General features: G+C 40.9%; 1 protein-coding gene across 2 annotated transcripts in view; it reads left to right on the forward strand.

The window, feature by feature from the left end:
• TBC1D8 (TBC1 domain family member 8) overlaps positions 1 to 26,172 on the forward strand; it is a 50,295-nt gene that overhangs the window by 11,432 nt on the left and 12,691 nt on the right. Inside the window, exons 2-10 of one of the 2 annotated variants that reach the window (XM_071580165.1) lie at positions 2,069 to 2,179; positions 8,000 to 8,118; positions 9,939 to 10,167; positions 13,703 to 13,943; positions 21,197 to 21,404; positions 22,574 to 22,768; positions 24,085 to 24,267; positions 24,635 to 24,785; positions 25,850 to 26,064. In XM_071580165.1, coding sequence (XP_071436266.1) covers positions 2,069 to 2,179; positions 8,000 to 8,118; positions 9,939 to 10,167; positions 13,703 to 13,943; positions 21,197 to 21,404; positions 22,574 to 22,768; positions 24,085 to 24,267; positions 24,635 to 24,785; positions 25,850 to 26,064 — 1,652 coding nt within the window. The remainder of the gene's footprint in view (positions 1 to 2,068; positions 2,180 to 7,999; positions 8,119 to 9,938; positions 10,168 to 13,702; positions 13,944 to 21,196; positions 21,405 to 22,573; positions 22,769 to 24,084; positions 24,268 to 24,634; positions 24,786 to 25,849; positions 26,065 to 26,172) is intronic. The other variant, XM_071580255.1, reaches the window with a different exon arrangement.

Here is a 26,172-nt window from a genome sequence, read left to right on the forward strand (position 1 = left end):
GGTCTGTCATCAGGGCAAAACGTGCACAGTGCTTCATAAGTTTCTTCTCTTTTTTTTCTTGTGATGTCTCAAGTCTCTTGAAATTTGAAAGTTAGACCCTATGTTTGTTTTCCACATCATTTGATTCTCTCTTACTTGGCTTTAATCCAGCTGTGTGAAGACTGCACACTGAAATTGGTGCTTTGTTTTCTGTGAGTACAAGTAATTTGCTACCTTTTATAGTAGGATGAATTTTTGTCTTTTTCTTGTAGTTACAGGAGAGCATTTAGCAATACTAGTTATTATTTGTATTATTGGTCTCCAAATTCAGATCTCCATTTTAAATAGATGAATATAACATCTGGTCACATACTTAGCTGAGAAGAAAACTGCTGGTGAAGAATATTTCACCATAGACTTTTAAGACATATTGTGCCCAACTTCTGTTTGGCTTTGAAGACATCATCGACAGTGTGTGTGGATGTGAGGAGGAAGTATTTGTTGTAAAGTTCTTCACTTTCAGTTTTTTGATGCTGTTTCTCATGAGCTTCTTACACCTTTAGACCAGGAAGTGGTTACAGTGCTGATTTGTTGTACTATACTCAAATTAATTAGCCGTGGTTTGTTGTCCAGAGGAACAAAGGCAATTAGGGTGAAGACTTTGTAGATCTCCATTGTTTCCATTAATCACTTAGGTGATGGACTGGAGAATAACATTTTTAAAACAGCACGTGGTTCCAAGGGCTGGCAAACCTTTTGGAGGTTGAGAGTAGTTCCTTTTGTGTTGGATTAGAGTTGAAAAGATTACATATTAGGTTGAAAAGATTACATATGTGCAACAGGTTGAAAAGATTACATATGCTAAGGGAAAACATAGTATTGCAGAAAATTTCCTGGTTGCTCCAGTGACATGAGCAAACATGGTATAGCCATTACTTGCTCTCTGCCATCCCTCTCCTTAGGAGGTTATATGGAGGTTGCACAGGGGAATTGAATATAAAGTTACTCCTGAATTGCTATTTGTAAGCACCATAAACCAATTCTGAGTTACTTTAAAATGAAAATCATCACACTCAGATATTTTTTTCATGGATGGTTTGGCTTTGCCTGTTCAAAAGAAAGGTCAGCAACTCCAGGTGCCCTCCAGACTGGAAAGTCTTTTTTTGGAGGCAGAAATTGCTCCGGTTCTTCAAAGTGAGTTTGCTTGTATTGATATCAAGTGCTGATTTACAGTGGGATACTGCAAGCTTTCTTGGATACAGTGGCATGTATGCAAGATACAGGAAGGAGGTCATCTCCCATTCTACCTATGGCTGAGACTTCAGTGGCAGTGAGCATCAAGGTCCAGTTCAGAGAGTCATGCTTAAAGATAAGCTGGAGAGATTCCAGTTTAAGCTCAAGAACAATGAGCTTTTTCAAAAGAGCTTCCATAAGGAAGAGATGAGATGATTGGGTTTTCTTTAGAAAAAGAGAAATCATTAAAGGGCGGGAAACCATGATGATACTTTTTCTTCTTGTCAAGCATTAATATCAAAAGTGCCTGTGGCCAATTACTTTCCAGATTCCAGGGTGCATGATTAGTTTTTAACAAGAAAGTTTAAGATTGTGGTGGTTGGCTTGTTTGTTTGGAGTAGTTTTGTTTTGATTGGTTTTTTGTTTGTTTATTTTATGAATACATAATGGAAATAGTGGAAAAGGCTAGCTGGGGAAGTTGTTTCGTCTTGGTTGTCGGAGGTTTTGAAGAACAGGTTAGACAAACACACTTATGGCATAGGTGTATTTATCCAACTTCAGAGTGGGGCTGGAATGGTAACTTCTTAAGGTGCCCTCAGGTCTTTCTCCTTCAATTCCGTGGTTATATACGTATGTATGAGGCAAAACCCGAAGTGCAAAGAACTCTGTATGCTTTTGATCTTCTAATCTGATTTGCCTTTTGCATTTTGAGCATCTGTAAACTGCAGCATAAAATTGGGAAGAGTCATTATTGTTACGTTTTGTATTTTAATTTTATGGCTTTAGATGTGAAGTAACTTGTAGGCTACAGAAGTGAAAACTGGCTGTAATCGTCTCTTCCCCCTTTTCTTTGCAGGTCGCTTGGTTGGTGCCCTGGATGCCGTGTTAGACTCTAATGCACGCGTCGCTCCGTTTCGAATTTTACTGCAGGTTCCAGGCTCACAGGTTTACTCTGCCATTGCATGTGGTGAGTTATTGAACGGATCAGAAGTGTACTGGGCCATAGCTATTGGTGAGTCACAGACGGAAAACCCCAAACCGATTCTGAGCATGGTCAGTGTCTGCATGTCCAGGAAGCTCAAGGTAACCCCAGCTAGTTGTGAGTGCGTGGAAAGCTATTGCCTATAGCTTGTTTAACAACAAAATTAACCTTTGGTTGAAATCCCAGATAGGAATTATTAAGAAAATTATGAAGTTACGAAAAAGCTTTTCCTGGGAATGTTAAATTGCTGTGGCAAACTTGTGCAGCTGAAGGTGTTTTGCTGTTTTAAGTTTTTGTCTCTTACAAAGTAGTGTGGTTCTGTTCATGTGCATCTCTTTTCCTACAGTAGTAATAGCCCCTTACAGCAAGAAACTACTTAATTTAGGCTTTCACTGCTAATGTCTTCTGCTTGCTTACTATGAAATGTCTTAGCACACTTGGTTATAGCGAATTATAACTGGAATATTTGGAAGATGCTACATGATTGAGGAGGTTTTTGAAGGAGGCAATGTGTAATTGCCCCATATGTTGTGCATTAATCCCTTTCACAGTGTTTCTGCAACCTGTGAAAGTCGAGCTCATCTTCAGGAAAGGGATAGCAATGTGAATTGCAGCAACGTTGCCATGACACAGTGAAGGCCATGTGAATGCACTTGTTCCATTCATCCTGTTCTTGCTTGGCCAGTCTGCAGGGCTGTTCTTTTCCCTTCTGCTCCCATCCATAACATCCTAGCATTGAAATTTACAGCAGTTTTTCTTTGGGAATGGCTCAAAGCTGCAAACAGTGAGCTTTAGGCTTGGTATTAGGAAGCATTTCTTTAATGAGGGGTCAAACCTGGAACAGGCTTTCTTCTGAGAGATGGTTGATGTCCCACCAAACTTGTCACTGTTTAAGAGGCATTTGAACAATATCCTTAATGACAGGCTTTAGCTTTAACTTCTGGCCAACCCTGAAGTGGTCAGGGAGGTTGATGATGATTCCCAAGATTTCAGTGACAACAAGGACTTCTTTAAATGCATCAATAACAAAAGGAAAACAGGATAATATGGGCCTGTTATTAAATGGAGGGGAAACCCTGGTAACAGAGGATGCAGAAAAGGCAGAGGTACTGAACATCTTTGCAGTCCAGCCCTCAGGAATCTCTGACCCAGATGACCATGGGAGAGGAATGTTGGAGGAAAGACTTCCCTCAGTCAAGGAGGATTGGATTAGAGAACACGTCACACCTGACATCCACAGATCCATGGGCTCTGATGAAGTGCATCCGTGAGTGCTGAGAGAGCTGGTGAACACCATAGCGAGGCCACTTGTGATCAGCTTTGAAAGGCTGTGGTGATCAGGAGAGGTGCCTGAGGATGGGAAGACAGCAAATGTCTCCTTGGTCTTAAGAAGGAGGACCCAGGGACCAGCCAGTCAGTCCTACCTCAGTCTCTGGAAAGGTGATGGAGCACCTTATTCTGGAGGCCATCTCTGTTCACATGGAAGACAAGGTGATCAGGAGTAGTCAGCGTGGATTCATTAGATGAAAATAATGTGTCACCAACCTAATTTGTTTTATGATGAAACAACTATCTGGGTGGATGAAGGGAGAGCAGTGGATTTTGTTTACCTCTAATTCAGCAAGGCTTTTGATACTGTCTCTCAGAACATCCTTATAGGCCATCTCTTGAAGTGTGGGCAGGATGAGTGGACAGTGAGATGGGTGGACAGCTAGAACTGGGTTAATGGCAGGTCTAGAGGCAATCAGTGGCACAGGGTCTAGTTGGAGGCCTGTCACTAGTGGTGTCCCCCAGGGTTGTGTTGGGCCCAGCATTTAACTTATTCATCAGTGACTTGGATGAAGGGATGGATGCCGCCTCAACAAGTTCACTGATGACACAAAGCAGGGAGGAGTGGTCAATACCGCAGAGGGGTGTACAGCCCTTCAGAAGGACCTCGACAGGTTGGAGGGATGGGCAGAGGAAAACTGTCTCAAGTTCAGCAAAGGCAAGTGCAGGGTCCTGCACCTGGGGGAGAATAACCCCATGCACAGGCTGGGGGCTGAGCTGCTGGAAAGCAGCTCTGCAGAGAAGGTCCAGAGGGACAACATGCCATCCATGAGCCAGCAGTGTGGCCTTGGGGACAAGAAGGCCAATGGCATCCTGGGTGCATCAGGGAGAGCATTGCCAGCAGGACGAGGGAGGTGATCCTGCCCCTCTGCTCAGCCCTGGTGAGGCCACATCTGGAGTGCTGTGTCCACGTCTGAGCTCCTCAGTACAAGGGGGACACGGAGCTCCTGGAGCAGGTCCAGTGGAGGGCAACAAAGATGATTAGGGACTGAAGCATCTCCTTTATGAGGAAAGGCTGAGGACCCGGCCTGTTCAGCCTTGAGAAGAGATGACTGAGAGGGAACTTCATCAATGATTAGAAGTATCTGAAGGGAGGGTGCCAAGAGGATGGAGCCAGGCTTTTCTTGGTGCTGCCAAGCAATAGGGCAAGAGTCAATGGGCAGAAACTGTTGCACAGAAAGTTCCACTGGAATATGAGCAAGATCTTTACTGTGTGGGTGACCTGAGTGCTGGAACAGTGTCCAGAGAGGTTGTGGAGTCTCCCTCACTGGAGATATTCAAGAACTGACTGGATGCAATCCTGTACTATGTGCTCTGGGACAGCTCTGCTTGAGCAAGGAGGTTGGACGAGCTGACCCGCTGTGGTCCCTTCCAACCTGACCCATTCTGTGATTGTTGTAGATATCTTCCAATAAAAAGCTATTCTGTTCTATCCTATTCTATTCTGTTCTGTTTTGTTCTGTTCTGTCTTATTCTGATCAAGCAATGAAAATGTTAGCTAATGTAAATGTCATGTTGTTGATGGCATTTGACATAGTAGTCCCTTTAATAGAAAAGGCAGTCTATATATCCATCCGTTTCCTCTGTACAGGGTTGTTCAGATATTCTCTCTTGGTTCAGCAGAGATCTCTCTGCATGTTTCCCATTAATACTGGGAATTTTTCCCTGGGCCAGATGTGTGTGAAGAAGCTTGCGTAAAGTCTATTTGTGCTATTTTTGTTTTGGCTGGGTTTTCTTTGTTTTGCAATTGTTCTGTGCTTTCTATCACTACCCCCTTCCTTTTTATATTTAAATAATGCCATCTCATGGAGAAGTTTAAGAGCTTCATGCTGTTACAGCCCTTTGATGAAGCCAGGTAGCTTTCACTGGGAAAGTAAGCTCAGTGCTGCTGTCGTGGGCTTCTTGGTTATTTGAACATATGCAGTACTTCTTTCTGGGGCTGACCTTGCCCTATCCACACTCTTATTGCATGCAGAATTTGTTTGTTTTTTTTCACATTAAAGAAACTACAAATCAAAACCTAATCTGGTTGGAATAGTTAAGGATTTTGCTGAGATAAACTTATTTGATTAATGTTTTTTATAATTCTCTTTGGCTCTTCTGAACGGATGCTTATGCCAGAGAAAATGAGATTTACAGTTACAGAGGGAAAGCAGAGGGGTCTGGTTTGTATGCTATGTGGGTAGGACATACACAGTTGCCAGAGCTGCACAGAAATGAAGAACAATTGAAGCAGAAGTTGTTTCTGAATAATATTTCTGCTGTGAAACCCTGCCGTGAGTATCCAAGGGAGAGCTGGTGCTGGCAATAGGAGTCAGAGGAACATCACCCAACCCCTTTCTTGGGAAGCTGGAGGAGGACATTCTCCACACTGAAGTGGGTGTCACTGCTCACCTGGCTCTGCCTTGTCTGGGCAAGGTGCTCACACAGACATGATGTTAAAGTGTCTTACTGGTTTTGGAGGGAGTAGTGAGTCAAATTAAGCTATTCTGTATAGCAAAGGCAAGGAGCAGCTCCAGGAACTGCTTCCAGTCTCCCAGTGTAACTTCATTACAGATAGCCATTGTGTCAGTAGTCGGTTAATTAAAATGACATTTTTTAATGATATGTTGTCAGTCCTCTGTTCCAGGAGCTGGAGGTTTAAATGATAATGTATGCGTAAGGGTCAGATCTGTGTTACAGACTTTTGCAAATCTCGAGGGCTGCTAGGAAGTCTGATCCAAGAACGGCTGTTCTGGCAGAGATGTTTTAATCTGGATGGTTAATTATGTTACACCAGTACAAGGACAAAAAAAAAAAGGCTAACCTCAGCCCTAATGTAGAGCCACTTACAAGTTTCCTTTCAGGAGGCTCATGGGCAGAACAGAAACTCTAGTCCCAGTAAAGTAAAGTAGATTTTAGGAGAGGGAGAGCAAAGGGATTGATGAGAAGTGGATTTAAGAAAGAGATTATGAGGAATGAGGCAGTGGTTAAACAAAACAACTTGACACAGGCAGATAAAGAAGGTGGCTAAGAGGTGGGATAAAATGCTATGCAGAATAGCAGCACACGAAGAAGAATAAGGAAGAGAAATAAGGAAGAGATTGCCAATGCTGGGGTGAAATCATAGGACAACTTTAAACTGTAAAATTGAAATTAGAAATGAAGAAGGGACCCAAAAAGCTGAGGAGCTGGCCCAAACTAATGAAAGGGACAAAAAGATCTTTCTTTATTTGATCAGAATTCCTGGAGGCAGGCAGGAAAGATTACAGTAGCCTCCCTGGGATGTAGCCACTGCCAGAGCCCAGGCTCAGAGCACAGTGTGGATCCTGCTGTGAAAGGCATCTTGCTCATGGCTTATTTCACAAGTGGCAGCCCAACAACTCTTCCATATAGGTTAGGTCTTTTAGGTTGCTCAGAAATAAAAAATTCAACTCAGTATTTGCTTTGTGCAGCTATTTCACTATAAAATTACTGTATTTCTGGTGTTCTTAAGCATTGATACAATTTGTTTTCTTTACCTGAAGGACATTTAAGTGTCTCTTCTTTCATGTTTGTTTTTTTTTTTAATTTAACCTTGAATAATGATATTTATGAAGTTCCATTGCAAGACCTTCCTGTCAGGGAAGTTAAAGCCTGGAAAGTTTCTCTGCCAGTTGGCATTCTATGTGGAAAACAAAGAGGAAAGTGGAAAATCCTTACTTAAATTTATCTTTTTTGTTGTTGTGAGGCAACATGATGCATCTCTGATGTATACACAAAACAAATCTTGAGATAATGGGCCTTCTTTTAAAATTTCTTTCTATTAAATTTTTTATTATTGTATTCATCTGTGATTTGTGTCCCTTATATCCAACTACTTGTCTTCTTTCTTCCACTAGCAAATCTCTAGGAGAAGAAAATATTGCTACCTTTACTTTTTTACCTATAATCTTTAGTTACTGACCAGTAAGATTTGGAGGGCCCAGGTTTTCCCCTGATGGCCCTGTATTTATTATAGGGAGCTTTTCAAATAGAATGCAAATTATATGTATTCCTCTCAAAGGGTGTGCATGTGTGTGGGTGGTGTGTGTGTGTATCCAGGGAGGGAGAAAGGAAGATCAGGGACTTTTGGGAACAGGGCGTAAATCAAAGGTTTCCAGTGGCCCCTTAAGGAACATCATGTCAGAATAAGCTGCAGTCTAGCAGCTCAGGATGAAGTTTTGCTGGTTTTCTGCCTTGACTTTTAATGCAGCATGTGCTGGCTGAGAGCACTTGAGAAGATAAAACTAAAAGTACTGAAACTAACTCTCTAAAACAATGAGGTTTTTGTTTTTCTCTAACTATATTGCCATGAGTGAGACCTTTTTGACCTGTTTGCTACTGAGAATTCTGAGGTTGAAAGTTCAGTTTCTGATAATGAATTTATGAAATAGTGCCTTTTATTACTTTTTTTTTTTCTTCCTTTAATTTTATTTTGTAGGATTAGTTTCAATACACTATGTTTTGCTTTTCTAGGTGCCACTGCAGAGGAGATAAACCAGCACTGGGAATGGCTGGAACAAAACTTGCTCCATACTTTGTCTGTGTTTGACAATAAAGAAGATATTGTTAGTTTTGTCAAAGGGAAAGTGAAGGTAAGGAAACTCTCAATTTCACCTTTCCCTGCCCAATTACATGTGGTCTAATAATGTCATGAAGTTGTGGTCATTCATAATTGGTTTTGAACATCTAAACATGATTAGTTTTCTGTGTGGCTCTTGTGCCTGCAGTGGCCAGCATCTGTGCATATTTACTCCTATCTCCTTGGACGCATCTCAAAACCAAAGTAATTTAATCTTTATCCCAGCTGTCCCTTTCCAGGTTCACTGTTCCCTCCCCCATGATATGCAGCTGAGCTGTCTTCAGCATCTGTTCTCAGTTCCTCTGCCTCCAAAGCATTATGTTAAATACCTTCCTTCCCTTCCTGTATCTCAGCTTTTCCTCCTTACTATGTTTCTGGTTCTATCTCCCATGTTTTTCCTAGCTTTAACCCATGAGTTTCTCCTGCCCATTTATGTACACCTGTCCCTCTTGACTGGGCTCAGGGGTGGCTCAGGTGACAGCCACAGGACCTGACTCTGCTGGCAGCACACCTGTGTGGGCACCACCTCAGTCCCTGCAGCACAGGGACCGGGGACAAGGCCCTTGTGCAACAGTGCCTGCATCATAAGGATCTGCCATGGAAACTGCCTCTGGCTTTGCTTTTGTTTTTTTTTTGAAGTCATGACCAGGCATATGAAGCTGCTGGCTGCCCCCAGTATTGCAGAAAAGAAGCTTCATTTAGAAGGCTAAAGAATTTTAAAAATATAGGAATTTTGTGACCATAGACCACATTTAAAATAGTAATGGCATGTGAGGTAACACTTAGAAAGCCTGATGTTCTGAGCTCTGCTTTTAGTGAAATACATGCTCCAGGAAGAGCTTGATGGTAGCTGGTGGGGTTGTGGTTTCACTATGTGACTGCTGTATGTCGGGTCTCACTGCAAGCTTTTCCTTGCTGAGGGTTTTAGTGGGGTGCTCTTCCGCACATAGCCCCTTTTCTGCTTTGGAAAATTCGTAGGAAGAATATGCTTTTGGTGAATTTCAGTCGTGATGCTGTGATCTCAGTGGGCTCCGAGTCTGGGGATGAAGAGGACAGAGGCAAAACTTCACCGTACAAATCCTAGTTTTGATCCTGTTTTCGTAGAAAAAAGGCATTTTTTCTTAGGTTGAGAGGACCAAATACAATTAATCTCTCTTGATGATGCTGTGGCAGCCTCTTACCTAACACAGCACATATTTAAAATTCTTCATGTTTTGTTAGTTAATGCTAAGTCCAGGTTTTGGACCCTTGTACCCACTGTAGACTTTTGGTGTATTAGAACTGCTTGATAATTGCAAATTATACCAAGTGCTGTAATGTATGGCTTATTTGTCTGCATGGTGCAATGCATATTTAACTCCTTCCTTGTAATACCACTATTAAAAATCTGAAATCTTAGTTTTATTTATGTAGATGTTCTTGAAACCATGTTTTTAATGATTCCAAGCACCTCTCAAGTTGCTGACTGCATTGGTTTGACATAGGTAAATAGTACTGGTCAGTCTACACAACTGTTACTCTACTTCTGCTCTGTGTATTTCAAGTAAGAGCCATCATAAGCCATAGTGAAAGCATAAACACATGGTTCTGTCAGGCTCATTGAAAAAACTATATATATTAAAAGAGGCCCCAAAAGTCTTGCTTTGGGAGAATTAAAAATGTATTAGAGATGCAAGCACCAGAAAAATTTCTCCATTTGTGAAAATTGCAAATGAACTTGAATTTCTTCATGAGAATGGTTTGCATTATTAACCTTTGAATGGGTAGCTTGTAGCAACTTGCTGGAGTGTGAATGCCGTGTCTTTATCCCGATACATTGTCTCGTGGACTCAGGCGCTGATCGCAGAGGAAACGAGCAGCAAGCTCGCCGAGCAGGAGGAAGACCCCGAGAAGTTCCGAGAAGCCCTGGTGAAATTTGAATCCAGATTTAATTTTCCTGAAGCAGAGAAGTTAATCACCTATTATTCCTGTTGCTGTTGGAAAGGAAAAGTTCCTCGGCAAGGCTGGCTTTATTTGAGCATCAATCATCTCTGTTTTTATTCCTTCTTCCTGGGCAAAGAATGTAAGTGTAGGTGTGTAAGAAATCTAATGCTGGGGAGAGATGAGCCTTTATGTTTTATATGAAACCAGTAATAAAAATTATACTGCAAGAGCACACAGACATAGTTGCTATCTGCTTCTCTTTTTTATGCCATGGCAAAGCAGCAACAGGTTCTGAAATAGAGACTTTTAGTGCTGAAAAGGGTGACTAAGGATGGGTCCCTCATGCAGGTGGGGAGAGTCGTGGCATTGTTGCAGGGCAGCAGGGGAAGGGGCTGGTGGGGGCAGGGATGCTCAAGTCCAGCTGCCTGCCTAAAAATAGCCCAGGAATCATGAAAGGGCTGTGCCCTGGAGAACCAGGTGAACATTCAGAGCTTTTAAGGAAAACCAGCAGCAATTTAGGGATTTGTTTGTGTTTCTGAATAGCAGTACAGGAAGGTCACAAGAAGTGTGTCCTGGGGTTTTTAGACTTTCAGATGGTTCAGCAAGTTGTAAGAATGTGGTCATGGTTGTTCCTCTACAGAGGAAGGGTTGTGTGATTATGAAAAGCCTGTCAGAATAGATATTAGAAGGTAGAAATGAAAGTAACAGACATAAGATGGTAAAAATGAAGGTAGCCATTTAAAATCATTTCTGTTTACTAAGATTGTGCACAAATTAATAACATTTTAAGTCCTGTTTATCCTGCTGCAACTTCAGCAAGGACAGCAATAGAAACCTACACTGCTATAAAGACAGGAATAATTTTCAGTTATAACAATTAGGAAAACTGCCATATTTCATCTGGATTTAATATTGAGATATAGCTGTTAATTTAAAAATTAAGTACATTAATGTAAAGATAAGAAAGGTAGTAACTGGTAATTTCCAAGACTTAAAACATGCAAAGACATGCTTAGAGGTTCTTTCTTTCCTTACATTATTTCAGGCCAATTTTTTTTTCGTATCAGCAAAAGGTAGAAGAGTTAGATTTAAAATGCTGGTAAATTTAGAGCAGATAAATTGGAGATTATTCACTATAAAAATAAAAGTTGAGTTTTTCTGAGAAGACTTGAATAGAATCTCTTGATACATATTAAATATCTGAGTTCTTATTTAATCTCCTTGATTTCTGTTTAGTATTAAATAATATCCTTTGTCAATCATTTCTTCCTGCTATGGTTGCAGGTATTCTCTCATTAAATCTGAGACAGCCAATCTGCCAAAGCATACAAAGCAAAAATAACACTTTTTAATGATAGGTAACAGAGGAAGCAGGAGAGAGAGAGAAAAAAACCTTTATATTGTTCCAAAATTTTTGTTTATGCAATACCACAGATCATTAAGTGATACTGGGAGTGCAACATCATGCTGTATTGTTTAAGAAGATGTTTCTTCTCATATCTTTAATAATATTCATTATGAGAAAACAAAAAAAAACCAACAAACAATTACGTGTTTGGAACTTTTTATTTTGACCATAGAAAATACACTGTTCATTCACTGTTGTTAAAAGTTGCATTGCCTCTGTGTTCCCATACATTTGCATGGAAATGTGAAATAAAAACCTGAATTTTCTTCAGGTTAAACAAATTTCCCTAGCTCAGTGGGAAGCATTATATATGCTGAAATGATTCCCACATCCTTGATTCTGATAAAGCAGATTAATTCTATTTCTAGGCTAGTGTTTTGTCATGTTTTTGAAATATTTGTGTTACATGGAATAATCCAGACTTACTATAGTTCTGGTTGTTACTATTTGAGAAGCTGATTACATGTAGAACAAGTGATTCATTGTCTTTTTTTCAGGTAGCAGTCATAAATATGGTGAAATCTAGTCTTGAAAATATTGCTAAGAAGTCACAATTATTGTGTTCTTCAATATAGCACAACAAAACCCCCTATATATGAGTTGCCATTAAAATGGTTCTTAATTGTGTTTTATCTCTGTAAAAATCCTCCCACACTGTAGACTGAAATCTCATTATAGGCAAAGTGTTAAGTCTTCTGCTTCTGGAAGTCTGTTCTTTTCTCTTTTTTTTTTGTGTTGAAATGACCTGGAATGCAATATTAGAACCTGTTTTCACCTTCTCATAAAATTAACTTATGGCTTATGTGAATATAAACTACATGAACATTTTTTACAGGACAAGTCCCCTTTTATCTAAGCCTCAAAGTATTTGCAGCATTTCAGAGGGTTAGATTGTCAGATATCTTGAAAGGGCGTGCCAAGGTTTCTTCATATTTTTTAATTAAAGTTGTGTTTTTTCCTAAGACTTTGAAGACATTGTACTCTTTATCAGTAGTTTGGGCCCCTTACAGTCTGCTATGCTGATTCTATAACCAACACTGTACAGCCTGTGTGACTCTGACCTGCCTGAACAACAGTGCTATTGCTGTGGTGTTATTTAATCTTTCTTCTTTGGCTGTGCCCTTACAGATGATTTTATGACCATTCACAACAGTCTGTGCCTGTTGACGCAGCTGTGCTTTATTTAAGTAAGAAAAAATGTAATCTGCAAATAATCTTGACAGCTGTGGTTCATGTAATACAAAAAACTTGCTGAAGGTAGCTCCTTAGGTAGTTAATGATCATGGATAAATGTCATATATATATGACAATGCTTGTTATTACTGCCTTTTTATTGCTTTATTGGCATCAGGAGACCAGCTGGGGATGTTAGGGGGTGTAGTCTTGATGTTACTGGCACAGAGAATCTTGGTTAGCTTCCAACAGTTGTTAAGAACAAATTTAATCTATTTTGAAGTCCTTTTCAGCCTAATTTCTACCCAGAGATTCGTGCAAGAGGCAAATAACATCCTGCAGTGGTTATCTAAAATAAGCTGATTCTGTTTACTACATGTGTTTATATGATTCAGCAGTGTTTAGGGATAGAGGATGGTGTCCTACAGTTTTTGTTTTTTGTAAACAAGTCTGACCACAGTTAATTTTTAGAGCAAAATTTGCCTGTGTACCTTTTCAGTAAAAAGTAACTAAAATGAGGAGATCCAAATGCCTAGGCAGCTTTTTTTTATCTAATGCCTTGTCTTTAGTAGTAGTTACACTTTATAGAAATCTCCATGTGCAAAAGCTTCCTTTTGGATGGGGGTTAGGTTTATTTCAACAGCTAAAGTAACTGTGCATGTAATTGGTTTTCCACCTGCCAACAGTTTTGTTTCTGGGAGATTAAAAAGCCTTTCCCTGTTATTTTTGTACTCTGGAAATTAACTGTTTCTTCTGGTTGTAAGGAAGCAGGCTGCAGAAATGACTTGTAAAGGAGTTAGGAGCACAGCATATGGCAGGTGTCTTTTGTGGACCAAGGCACAAATCCCCAGTCCAGCGTTTCATATGAAAATAGTTAAAATTTTGAGGGAGAGATCTGAAAATGACTTCTGGAGTGGGGGAGATTGAAGGCAGAGTCATAACAGACATTTCAGCATGTGATTGGTTTTGTCTATAAAAATGTGTCTCTCTCCTCTTTGGTTGTATGCATTTCATTCTGAATTTGCTTATTTCCCAAATCTGAAAAATGTAAGCAGAGTTCCCAACCCGCTTTTGCTTTTCTCTTGGATTGCAGTGAAACTTACCATTCCTTGGGTTGAGGTCCAGAAACTGGAAAGAACCTCCAATGTCTTCATGACTGACACAGTCCGTGTCACTACTGCAAATAAAGAGCGTGACTTCTCCACGTTCCTCAATATCACAGAGGCTTTCAGGATCATGGAGCAACTGGCAGATGTGACTCTCCGAAGGCTACTGGATAATGAGATCTTTGAACTGGATCCAGGCCTACAGGATCCTACTCAGATTACCAAGAGGTAAAAAGCTAAGTTGCTTTACGAGCAGAGGTTTGATAGTGGGTTTGGTGTTTTAGCTGGGTAAAATTTCAAAGCTTTGCTTGATTGGACGCAAAAGAGAGTTTATGTTTTATGGTGTATCCAATAGGTGCGTTTAAACTTGTGTGCAAGATACCTTTTTCCATTTTATATTCTTCCCCTGAACATCCCATGGTTTTTTGTTTGGTTTAGAAGTTTCATTCCCTCTAGAAGGGGAGATTGCAGCAAGGGATATTGTCCATTCTCCCTGAAGAACAACATTATTATGCTCACGATTTGAGCAATGTGTAGGCTTTCCTAGTGCCATCAGCTCTCCAGAATTCCTGCTTTGGGTCATATCTGAAACACAGAGTTCCCACTAAGCCCACTAATGTGATTGCCGTAGCCAACTTAGCAAGCAGTTACAGGAATTAAAAAGGCCACAGGCAGTTGCAACATTTTAATGTGCTATTGCCAGCTCTATCCCTTGCATCCCTGAAATGCATCTCTGCATTCCTCTCCCACTACAGAATGCATTGGGCTCTCCAGGAAAGATTGATAGCTATTTCTTTGCCAGTAGCACAACACACAACTGTGTTTTATTTGCTGCTGTGAGAAAGGGGAAGGGAAACTGCCCAGAGGAATTTTAGGTGGGCAGGATGGAATAGCCCAAACTGGAATTTGCCTGGGGCGTCAAGGTTAACATGGTGATTTAAAATACTTCTTTTCTGAATGGGGTGCTTATCTCATCTTGAATCATGCCCTTTCCTTCTCTTCCTTCCTCTCCCTCTGCCAGAGGTATGAAGGGAATCACCCAGGTGTTGCTTCCCAGCTAAAATACACAGAATGCATGGTATCATTTCCCAAAAAAGAGAGTGTCCAGTAGCCCTTTTTATTATTTCCAAGAAGCAGTTTTACAATGGTGCTAAGCACTTCTGCAAAGTTTCATAATGAAATTTGAAAAAATAGACTTTCACTGCAATTTCATATGTACACACAGTAAGGAAAATCACTGACACCAGGATGTCATCAAGGAATTCACTTGAGGTAACACAATGGTGAGAAGACCTGAACTTCTTTGAAGGCTTTTTCAATAGCTAGGGTTCCTTGGAACACAAGAGCTACTGCTGGTTTTACACGCTATATGTAACTGGATGTTGTTAACATTACAGGCTTTTGGCTCAAGAAATGTAGGACGTGTCCTTTTGTTAATGTAGGATATGGCTGTAGTAGGTTGTACCTCTACCCCTTTCCATGCTTTACCATTCCACCCTCCACATGCTTTGGGACCAAAAAGTTAGATGCACAAAGCAAAGAAAGAAAATGCAGAGGAAATGTAACAGAAAACTGGGGTGAGATATTTTAAGCATCTGCCAGTTTTTAACTCCTCATTTGCAATTCCCAGAGTAGTCTTTGAATAAGGGGTACTAACTGAATGAAACACTACAAAGAAAATAAAATTACAGTTGCAAATTACAGTTGCAAAGAGAAGTATATGCTTAGTAATATGCTATAATAAGGGGCTCTCAGTGAATCAACTTGTTAATTACCTTGTGGCATTTTTGAAAAGTAGTGTGGCTGTTAGCAATCAACAGACAGAAACCATCCCACAAATTTGTTCAAACAGGTTTTCTGCTCTCCTTCCTTCCAACCCAAGAAGTAAAAAAAAAAAATAAAAATTGTGAGGGACAGAGATGAAGAAAGGACAAAAATACATTTAATGGAGAGTTCCTGGGCAAGATGTTCTCTAACCTGTGCTTCGACTTGGGATGGCAGAAGAAACATGGAAGATGCCAAAATCCCATTTCCTTTGCATGAATTAGGTAGTGGTTGGAGAAATTGCTGTTTCTGGTGCCCTTTGCCACACTTCAGAAACTACTTTAATACAAGGTGATTAAGCAAGACCTAGTTTTTGAATAGTGGATAAACTGGTTTTTAGTGCTAACATGTTTTGGGGGGTTGTACTTCTTTTGGTGTGTGAAGTTTTTATTGCTGCTTTTTTCCTTGAAGCCACTGCAGTACTACAAGAACAATGACTTTCCTCTCAACACTTCCCTCTAATAATTGTCATTGTTAATTCTTGTATGTGATTTGGAAGCAAATAATAATCTATGAAAATGAAAGCAATGATTCACACATCATTGCAACTATTCCAGCTCTGTCAAATTAATGAAGTTGCTGTAGATGGCTTTTGTTTGCTGATGTTATTTTGCAAGAGGCTTGTCTCAATATCTTTAGTTTTTAAAAAAAATCATTTTTAGTGCCATCATACTTTGTATATTCTACATTCTGAAACCCACAAACCTTTGCTGCTATTCCTGAGGCTCTTGGGGTCATCTTGCTGAGCAGTGGAGAGATGGGACTCAGACAGGCTGTGGGATTAGGCCCACAGTCTGTGACACAAATAGGATCACAGCCAGAGTCAAACAAGTTAGTATGCAATTTTTCATGCTGTTTAATGAAATAAGTCTCAGAACAATGGATTATGAAGGGATTAATGGCAGTTAAGATAATTGCCATAAAAAGCAAAGTAAAGGTGAGGTGTTTGATTACTACAATTGCCATTTGTTGCAGACATAGCTATGTGCCATACAATTTTACTTGAACATACGGTAACTATTTTTCCTTTTTTAATGGGAATGTTGCTAAAATCTCTTGTATAGGTTTCTTGTACTTCTAATTTCCATCTCTTTCAGGATGCAAGAATATCCATTGCATTCCTCAAACGTAGTGAGGAAATTCTCCAGAGCAGAACCTGTGATTTAAAAGCTTTATTGCTGTAGTCAGTAAGGTTTCAAAAGTATGATATATTTCCCCAGACTCTAACCACATCAGTTTCTTTCTTTTCTTCATCTCTGACTGTGAATTACCAATGAGAATGGCCTTGCTTCATATGAAGGCAGAGCAGGTTGTTAACACTGATGTAAGCTGAACAGAAATTGGTTGAAGTATCCCGAGTCATAAATGTCACTTCAGTCTGCATTAATTCCTTCAGAATCTGTGAATGCTTTAAATCTTGAGCAGCAAGGAGAAGGTGACTAGAAAGAATGACCTTTTATTGCATCTCTGTTGCAAAAGGTAGGGTTTGAGTTATTTCTTTGTGTCACTTGTGATAGAGGATTGCCTAACATGTTTTTAAGGATTTGCTGTAGTGGGAGTATCAGCATCCATACTGGTGCTTCATTGTCCTGCTGTTTAAAAGTCTGAGATCTAACTTGAATCTTTAGTGCTTTTTGAGACTTTTTTGAGTCTGTCACTTCTTGTTCTACCCAGTACTATTGAAGAAATCAGATGTGCTCTCTTTCTCTGTGCATCTTCTTTCTCTTTTTTTTCCACAAACTGCAATGCCCCACTTCAGCCAGGGTTTTCTTACTGGTCCAGATTTTAGCCATTCTGGTCACTCTTCCCTGGACATTCGTCACTTATGCCATGAGGTGGCAGATGTGAGATGGTGGGATACATTGCCCAAGAAACCCTGCCAGTGCCCAGCACAGTGCTCCTCTTCCTCCTGTTGGCTCTTGTTCATCTTGTGATCCTGTGTAACCCCAAGGTCTGTTCTTTTTGCAGAATGCCTCCTGGTGGAGTTATCTCCATGCTGCATTTGTACAGCTTATGATGTACAGCTGGAAATACTTGTAGTACTTTTTTCCGCAACATCTCTTAAGTTCATGAATATCAATCTGGATATGATCCTCTTCTTTTGTTCATTAGCCTCTACCAGCCTTGCACTGTGTGCAAGTTTAGTAACAGCAAGCTCTTGATCCATCACACAGATTGCTGATGAAGACATTGAAGAGAAGCTAGTTCAGGACAGATTCCCAAGGAATTCCTCCTGATACAACCTTCCAATTTACCAGAAGGCCTTGGAGGGCTGCTATTGTTTCAATTGGCTTGGTCCAACAGTTTTTCACTTCTAATTTTATTAGTTCCATGAGACAATATATATCAAGATTTTCATAAATTCCAGCTAAAACATTCATTGTGTATCCTCCATCTACAAGTCTAGTGTTCCTGCCGTGTAAGGGAATGATGTTTAGTTTCCATGTGTCCTGACAAGTCCATGCTGGCTCTTCGCAGATAACTTCTCCTGGCTTGCTTTTAAGAAGCAATTCTTCCAATAAACAAGATGTGTATCATTGGATGTGTTATTTCCAAAATACCTAACTTTTTGGAGTTTGAATAGTAAGAAGATTCTAGTAATCAGTCTCTAAAAGCAAGTGGTCAACCAGTTTGTTTAGATTTTAGATAGGCAGCAAGTGACTCAGCAGAGCTGAAATCTTGCCAAGTTGGCTTCTCCTGGATTTAAAACACAAAAACATTTGACCGTGAGGACAGCATTTTAAGCATCCTGATACTTTTAGGCATGTTGTCGGTCTTTTCTGTTACTTCCTTTAATTTAAAACTCTTGGAAGGTGTCATAGGGGTCATGCATAAGGAGTTATTGCAGTTCAGGCTTGCCATTCACTTTGAAGTGCTGGAGTTGGAGGCAGTCCAGGATCCCATAACATGCAAGTTGGGAGCTGCACTGGGAAGGAATTGCTGAGTTTTCTGAAAAGTAGGGAACAAGGCAGTTGCATCTTCTCATCTTTTATTCTCCTGATGCTTGTGTAAATACTGAGTAAGTGTTTTGTTTACAAAATGATAGCTTTCCTTTCTTTTCTTAGGTACTGCTCAGTACGCTGCATTTGCTTAAAAACCAAACCAATATGGAAATTGTTAAGTGAGAGTAGAAATTTTCAAACAGATAGAGGTTCGAGCATTTGTGTTTGGTGTTGGAGGTATTGTGAAACTCAAAATGGAAGCTGCAGGAGCTGGTGTCTAGGCCAGCCACTGCATCTTGTATCATATTTAAACAATTGCCTGTCATGTTTTAGGAGCTAATTTTGTTTGTGGGTTTTTTGGAGTTGTATGGTTGGGCAGTTTTTTAACCAACTCTAATTTTGTTTGGCTATGTTTAGGAAGGAAAGCCGTTAAGCCCTTGAATTTGCTTGCCTAACAGGAAATATATTCACAGTGTGCAAGTTTCTAATAAAATGTCTTGTTTGAGCCCACAGTGGTAGGTACTGACAGCACATCATTGCTGTGCTACCATTTTTCATTCCAGGATCCCTTCTTTGGAGGGCAGGTTGGCCTCTGTTTTACCACTTGTTCCTGGGGCAGCCCTGGCTGCGGTGGTGTCTCTGTGGTGGCCCTGTGTAAGCCTGTGTCTGAGTCATGGGGGGACAGGCAGTTCCAGGGATGTAGGGGTTGGCAGCCTTCCCCTGGGACAGGGTGAGTAGGGGGTGGATGCAGTCCTGGTGAATTTACTTAGATTTTTATGTGGGGAATGTCATTCTTCTTCAGCTTAAAATCCTCTGGATTGTTGTCTGAAGGGCCCTGCATGAGAAGCCTGTGTCCCCAAGAGAAGCAGCAAAATCCTGAAAACTCAGAAGCTTCAGATTTTTGAGCATTAGAAGTAGTCAGCTCTTAAATAACAGACAACCTCTGCCTCAGCAGAGGTCCCACTCTTCTGAATAATGCCTCTTTTCACATAAAGATCTAGAAATCTTCACAACCGGGTAGACGCAGGGAGGGTCTTACCTTCTAAGCACAATTGCAGGAGAGCACAGCTCTACCCAGACCTGACTGCAGATGCTATCAGCAGCATTCATCTGTGCTGTGCAGAAATGGAAAATATTTTAGTGGTGAGTTAACCAGAAGGCATATCCTGATCCAGCTTTGTCACAATAGCAGGTCGCTATGGGCACTTATCAGAGTTGCTCTTGCTGTGGAATTTTAACTCAGGAGCAACCTTTTTGTCTTCCTTCACAAAGAAGGTTTCTCTTTGTTCTCTGTGAAAAAACAAGAGACTATTTGTCTGTTTTCTTTGCATAATATTATTAAGGAAGATAATGCTTGAGAAGGAAACAGCAGCTGAATGCTGGTTGAGTGCATTCTGACTTTTCTGTTGCTTGCAGATACAGATCCTCCCTTGTCATGTCTCAGTTTGTTCTGAGTTGTCTTCCTCCCTCTTTCACATGGCTTTGTTTTTTTGCTGTGGATTAAACTAAAATAAAAAAAAACCAAAACAAATGATTTATTTCCTGAAGCAGAGGCTTCATTTGTCTCAACTTATTTTTTAACAGCAGGGCTGGGGTAAGGGGAAGGTGTCTGCAGAAAAGGAGGGTGACCAAAGGAGTGGACAGGGGATTTATAGCACCAAGATGCCACTCCCTGCTTCAGCCCACGCTTTAAATTCTTTCAATGGCACAAAGTCAAGCTTTTTTTTTCCCTTTTCTTTTCCCTAAGGTGAATCATGTTTGGAAAAATTTACTTGTAGTAAAGAAAATTATAGAATTTAAGCCCTAATGTTTCTGGAGCTTCTGGTGGTGAGCTAATAGCCATGGCCTGTTTATAATGTAATTGCATAGCTCTCTAAATTACTGCAGGCATCTTCATTTAAAAAAGGAAAGAAAAAACCCCCAAAGCCAAGTCTGTATAACCATGGCTCAGTAATGAAAGCTTCATTTATATAAACTTTTGGTTTTTTCCACATAAATGTGGGTGGGTGACTGGAAGGAAGTCAAGTCCAAACTGAGTGTGGCTGATGTTGTTATTCCCAACTGAATCTGTAAGTGACCTGAAACTGTTTTGTGTTTTGCAACTGTTTAGAGGTCTCTGGTATCTCTGCAAGTCAAGGATTCCATGATGTAAATGCCACTATCATTAATATTTCTGTTACTGACCACTTTGGAAGTACTTGTTGAGGAAATGCATTACTTTTGGATGCAGGTGCAAGTCCCTGGGGGTGATGTTGGTAATGCTACTGGGAAGGGAAACGATGAACATTAAGCTAATCTCCATTGCTTGATGTAAGATTAAAGATATAATTATCTCCTGGGCTTTGAAATTTGTAACTTTTTGAGCCTGGAAAATCATAAAGCAGCCACAGAAAATGTGTGGTTAAATAATAATTAGCCCTCCCCCCTGCCCCAAACGACAAAAGAGCTGATTTAAATTAGTGTCCTTTCCTTTCGTAGTGACTACACTAGTTGTTTTGGACTTTATTGTTAAACAAGCAATTATTGATAATGTTTTTCTTTCGTATTTCCAGCTTAGTCTTTTAACAGTCTGTTCACATAGGCACTGAAGGTTGCTGCACACTGTTTTTATTCTGTATCCCTCGCTCTTGGTGAGGCCAACAGGAAAAGCGAACCTTGCACTCTATGTTCTGGGTTTTGGGATCTTGTGGTTCATTCTTACTGTTTTTTCTTAAGGGATCTTGAAGCCAGAGCACAGAACGAATTCTTTCGTGCCTTCTTCAGATTACCCAGGAAGGAGAAGCTGCATGAAGTTGTGGACTGTTCTCTCTGGACACCATTCAGTCGCTGTCACACAGCAGGAAGGATGTATACTTCAGACAGTTACATCTGCTTTGCTAGCAAGGAAGATGGCTGCTGCAATGTTATCATCCCGCTTAGAGAGGTAGAGTTGTTTGTTGTTTAATTTTGGGCCCTTATCTGCCTTTTTCTGGCCTAAGCCTCCACTGTCCACTTCACTTATCTGCAAAGTATTGTTTGATGAAAAAGGGTAGGATGTTTGTGTGTATCCTGCCAATGGGATTGTTGTACAGCTTGTTATGGGACTCTGTAGGGCCCGAGTTCCTAAAAATACTGGTGATTCAACATGATCCTCAAAGTGAAGTAGGGACAGGTAATGCAGCAGGGCAGAACACTGCAAAAGCAGAATCTGCTTCGCCCAAGGCTTGGACAGGGCTCCTCTCCCATCTCCAGAAACGCATATGTCCAGCTTGATGCTGATGGAAACCAGCTTGGACACATTCCAGCAAGGTAAAAGTATGCTTGCCTGGGATCAACACTTAAAAGTGTTGAAGCTTTCCCTTCATAGACAACCTCTGACAAACCTGTGGATATTTCTCAAAGCTGTGGGGCAGAGAGAAAAAGGAGATGCTCCAGGTGCACTGACAATCTGACAAATTTACATGTAATCAAAGACATGGTTAAGTGGAGGAAGAGCACATGGGAAGGTGGTGGGAGGAGACAAAAGCTGTCAGCGAAAGTCTGCCTGATCTGCTGTGGATACAAGGCTGTTATGATCTTTTAATGAAAGCTTTCCTTTTATCCTCGACTAATAACAGAGTAAGATCCAAATCATATCCTAACATTAGCAACTTACCTTCCACTTGTTATAAAACCAGAAAACAGTAAGAGACCAGTCTTATATACTTAATCAGAAATAACAAAACAACTGTTTCTCCTTATCTTCAAAGGTGTGAAAATAAATTTCCTCCTCCATGCCCCAGAATTTGATCAATCTTTTTATAAATCTTTTTTTAATCATACACCCTTTTCTTATCTTTTCCCTCAGTCTACTGTCCAGAATTGAGCTGCAATGTCATTTAGGGGGAAAAAAGGCATCTGGGATGCCTTTGGTATCTGATTTAAGCTTCTAAAGAGACCATGAACTTCAGGTGGTAGGATGTGTTTGATCTAGGAAAGCCAATGTGAATAACCACATTTAAAGTGTGTGTGCATATGAATGCTGTGTTTGTATGTTTTGGTACATGTGGAATATTTGAAGATGTTTCTGTGGATATGGTGCCTAATGTGTTTTCCGTGATGTTTCTGGAAAAGGTAATCAGTATAGAGAAGATGGAGGACACAAGCCTTCTCCCTAACCCCATCATTGTTAGCATAAGGAGCAAGACAGCCTTTCAGTTCATTGAGCTGAAGGACCGGGACACTTTAGTGGAGAACCTGCTCCAGAGGCTAAAAGAGGTGAACTCCAACAACCCACTGCACAGCAACAACTTGCAAAATAACAACCAGGTACTGATTTTTCCTGTTTCCCCCTTTCCCCTTTTTCCTCTTTAGTTCATTATCCTGCCTTCCTTGGGGGATTGATCTTGAGCCAGTGCTATGTGGTGCCTTCCCTAAAGATCTGGCTGGTGGGATGGAGCACAACCGCAGCATGGTTGTGATTGACATGCTGGGGGAAGCAGCGAATATGGTGGGCAGCAGAGCTGCCCTTCCAGAAGACCTCAGCAGTCTGGAAGAATGGACTGATAGAGGGCTCATGAAGTTCAACAAAAGCAAATGTGAAACCTGGCAAAGTAGCCCCATGTGACAGGAGAGGCTGGGGACTGGCTCGCTGGAGAACAGACACGTAGAAAAGGCGAGGGAGTCATGGTGGACAAGTCAAGCTTATGAGTCAGCAGTGTGCTCTTACAGTGCAGAAGGCCAACACTGTATCAGGTTGTACTAGCAGGATTGTAAACAGCCAGGCACAGGTGTTACTATTCCCTTTTATTCATCACTTCTGAGGCTGATCTGGAGTACTCTGTCCAGTTTTGACTCCACTACACAAGAAAAGCACTGACAAATTGGAGTAAATCTAGTGGAGGGCTACAAGACTGGCTGGAGTACATTCTTTATAAGGAGAGTTTGAGGAAGCAGGGCTTCTTCAGCCAGTCTTCTGCTAGATAGTGGGAAGTTAGAAGATGGAGGCAGACTCATGTTGGATACGCCAATGGAAAGATGAGTGACCACAGCCTAAGGATGCAGCAAGGGAAAATCTGAATAGATAGAAAGATTTCCCCTCAGAGATGGGCAGAGCTGGACCAGGCTACTCAGAGGGGCTGTGGGCTCTGCTTTCTTGGAGCTAGTCGACTTGACCCCATCAGCACACCTTATCAACCAGGTCTGAGAGCTCCTGCTTTGAGCAGGGGATTGAAAAAGATGGTCTCTTCCAACCTAAATTGTTCTCTGATTCTGTCTTTCAAGTCCTAACAGTAGAAGACTGGTAGCTTGTCATCAAGGACACTTAGAATTGCTAACAACTTTTGGTTTAAAATACCAACCCTTTTCCCGACATGCAAATAAATGATAATTTGTATAAAGTCTTGAGTATGAGCTCAGTTGGTTAAAACTTGGTTGTAATAATGCCAAGGTCATGGGTTCAATCCCCTATGTGGGCTATTGACTTAAGAGTTGGACTTGATGATCCTTGTGGGTCCCTTCCAACTCAGAATAGTCTGTGATTCTTTGAAAAGGTGAAGAGTAGCCCAGCTCTCTGTCTTGAGGACAGGAGAGGATGTAGTTCTTGGCCTCTTTTCAGCCATTAACACTTCGATTCTGCATTGCAGAACAGTCTTGCTTTTGGATCCATGTGTGTGCTGAGGGATGGTAAGCCTGCACATCTGGAAACAGAAGCTTCAGAAGGGGAGGAGAGAAGTGAATGTGAAAAGGAGAACAGTTACTTGCTCAATGCAGAAGCACTAAGGTCAGACTTTCATCAGTCAGGAATGTCAGGCCTTGACTTTGGAAAGGTATGTAACATTTGTGGGAGGCTGTAGGAGTTTCAGTTTGTTTTTTTTTAAAGAAGCTGGGGTTACAGTAAAATGCACTCTGTATTGGTTAGAGAAGTTAGATATAGGATAACAGCTTTTCTGTTTGCTTGGATTTCTTTCTTCTCCTTACCCCCCTCCATTTTACTCTGATGAATATTTGTATTTTTTCTCCTTATGCAGTGAATTGAATATGCAAAATGGGGAAAGTTGAAGTCCCTAGAGCAGGCTTCCCATTTCCATTGGTAATGGAAATACCTTATGGAATTTCTAATACGTAAAATGCTTGTGTTTACCAGTTCTCACATGCACATGATTTGTTCTTTTATATATATCTTCTTGTTCCCAGTCTAGGGAGCAAATCAAAGAGAGCCTCTGGGATGACCATTTTGTAGAATACGGCAGAACCGTGTGCATGTTTCGCACAGAGAAAATCAGGAAACTTGTTGCTATGGGAATTCCCGAATCCTTAAGAGGCAAACTCTGGCTGCTCTTCTCAGGTGGGCATGCTTAGAAATGCTTGCTGTAGGCATCATCTGATTCTGGACATGGCAAAACATTTAGGCCAGAAATCTCCCTAGGACAATTAAATGTCCTTTACATGGAACTTGGGATACTACTTACAGAAGAGAGATGATCTGAACTGAACTGAACTAAGAAATGCAAGGAAGTACCTAGGTAGATCTGTGACAATCTCCGTGTGGCATCATATGATGTGCAGAAGAATCAAAATAACATATTTGTAATCCATGTAATTTAAAATTAGTGTCATGTTTTCATGAAACAATGTTCATCTTCAAGCAACAATTAGATTGTAGCATAAATATTGATTTAACCCTAGACAAATCAGATTATTTCAAAATAATGACATCCTAAAGTCGGCAGTCCTGCTCTTGCTTCTTGTTGAATGTTGGCAGGGCTTACAGAAACTGGAGACGGAAAAAACAACTCATTTCATTGACAGATTTAGCAGAGCCAGAATGTGCTTACAATATGATCTCAAGTTTAGTCATTAATCCAATTTATGACATGTTCAGACATTTGTGAAAAAGTGAAGCTTTTCCTCCTTGGGGGATGTGAACAGCGCTGAATACATTTCTTCCAGTAGTATGTGCAGCACTGGAACAATTTGCGCAGAGAAATTGTGGATGTCCCATCTCTGGAAGTGTCAAAGGCCAGGTTGGATGGGGCTTTGAGAAGCCTGGTCTAGTGCAACGTGTCCCTGCCCACAGCAGAGGGGTTGGAATGAGGTGATCTTTAAGATTCTTTCCAACCCAAACCATTCTGTGATTCTATAACACTTTCTGCTGGACAAGTCTTTTGCTCAGTTAAGGTGTTTTGAATGAAGTTTTGTCATGCAAGCTTTGCTAATAGTTGTTTTGTTTTCAAGACACCTATTTTGCTGGGATTTTAGTCCTTTTAGGTCTGGAAATTTCAGGATTCACAGACCTTGGGGAAAATCATCTTGCTTATATCCTTTTGAGCAGTAATTCCCACAACACTAAGTTTAGCGTTGTCCTAATCCACTCCTATCTTGCTCTTTGTCTCTTCCCGCTGCCCTCAGATGCTGAGACAGATCTCGCCTCACATCCTGGGTACTATGTACATTTGGTGGAGGCATCCATGGGCAAGTGCTGTATGGCAACAGAGGAGATCGAGCGTGACCTCCACCGCTCGCTGCCAGAGCACCCTGCCTTCCAGAGTGAGACAGGGATCGCTGCCCTGAGGAGGGTCCTCACGGCGTATGCACACAGGAACCCCAAAATAGGATACTGCCAGGTGAGAAATTCCCAGTGGTATAATGCTCCCTGCTGTTTTTCCTCCTTCTTTCCACTCTCTGCTTTATTGTTCTGTTGGAAGTATTTTTAATGGTGCTTTTCCGAAATA

The sequence above is a fragment of the Pithys albifrons genome, chromosome 1, assembly GCF_047495875.1.
Source record: "Pithys albifrons albifrons isolate INPA30051 chromosome 1, PitAlb_v1, whole genome shotgun sequence".
Lineage (NCBI taxonomy): Eukaryota > Metazoa > Chordata > Aves > Passeriformes > Thamnophilidae > Pithys > Pithys albifrons.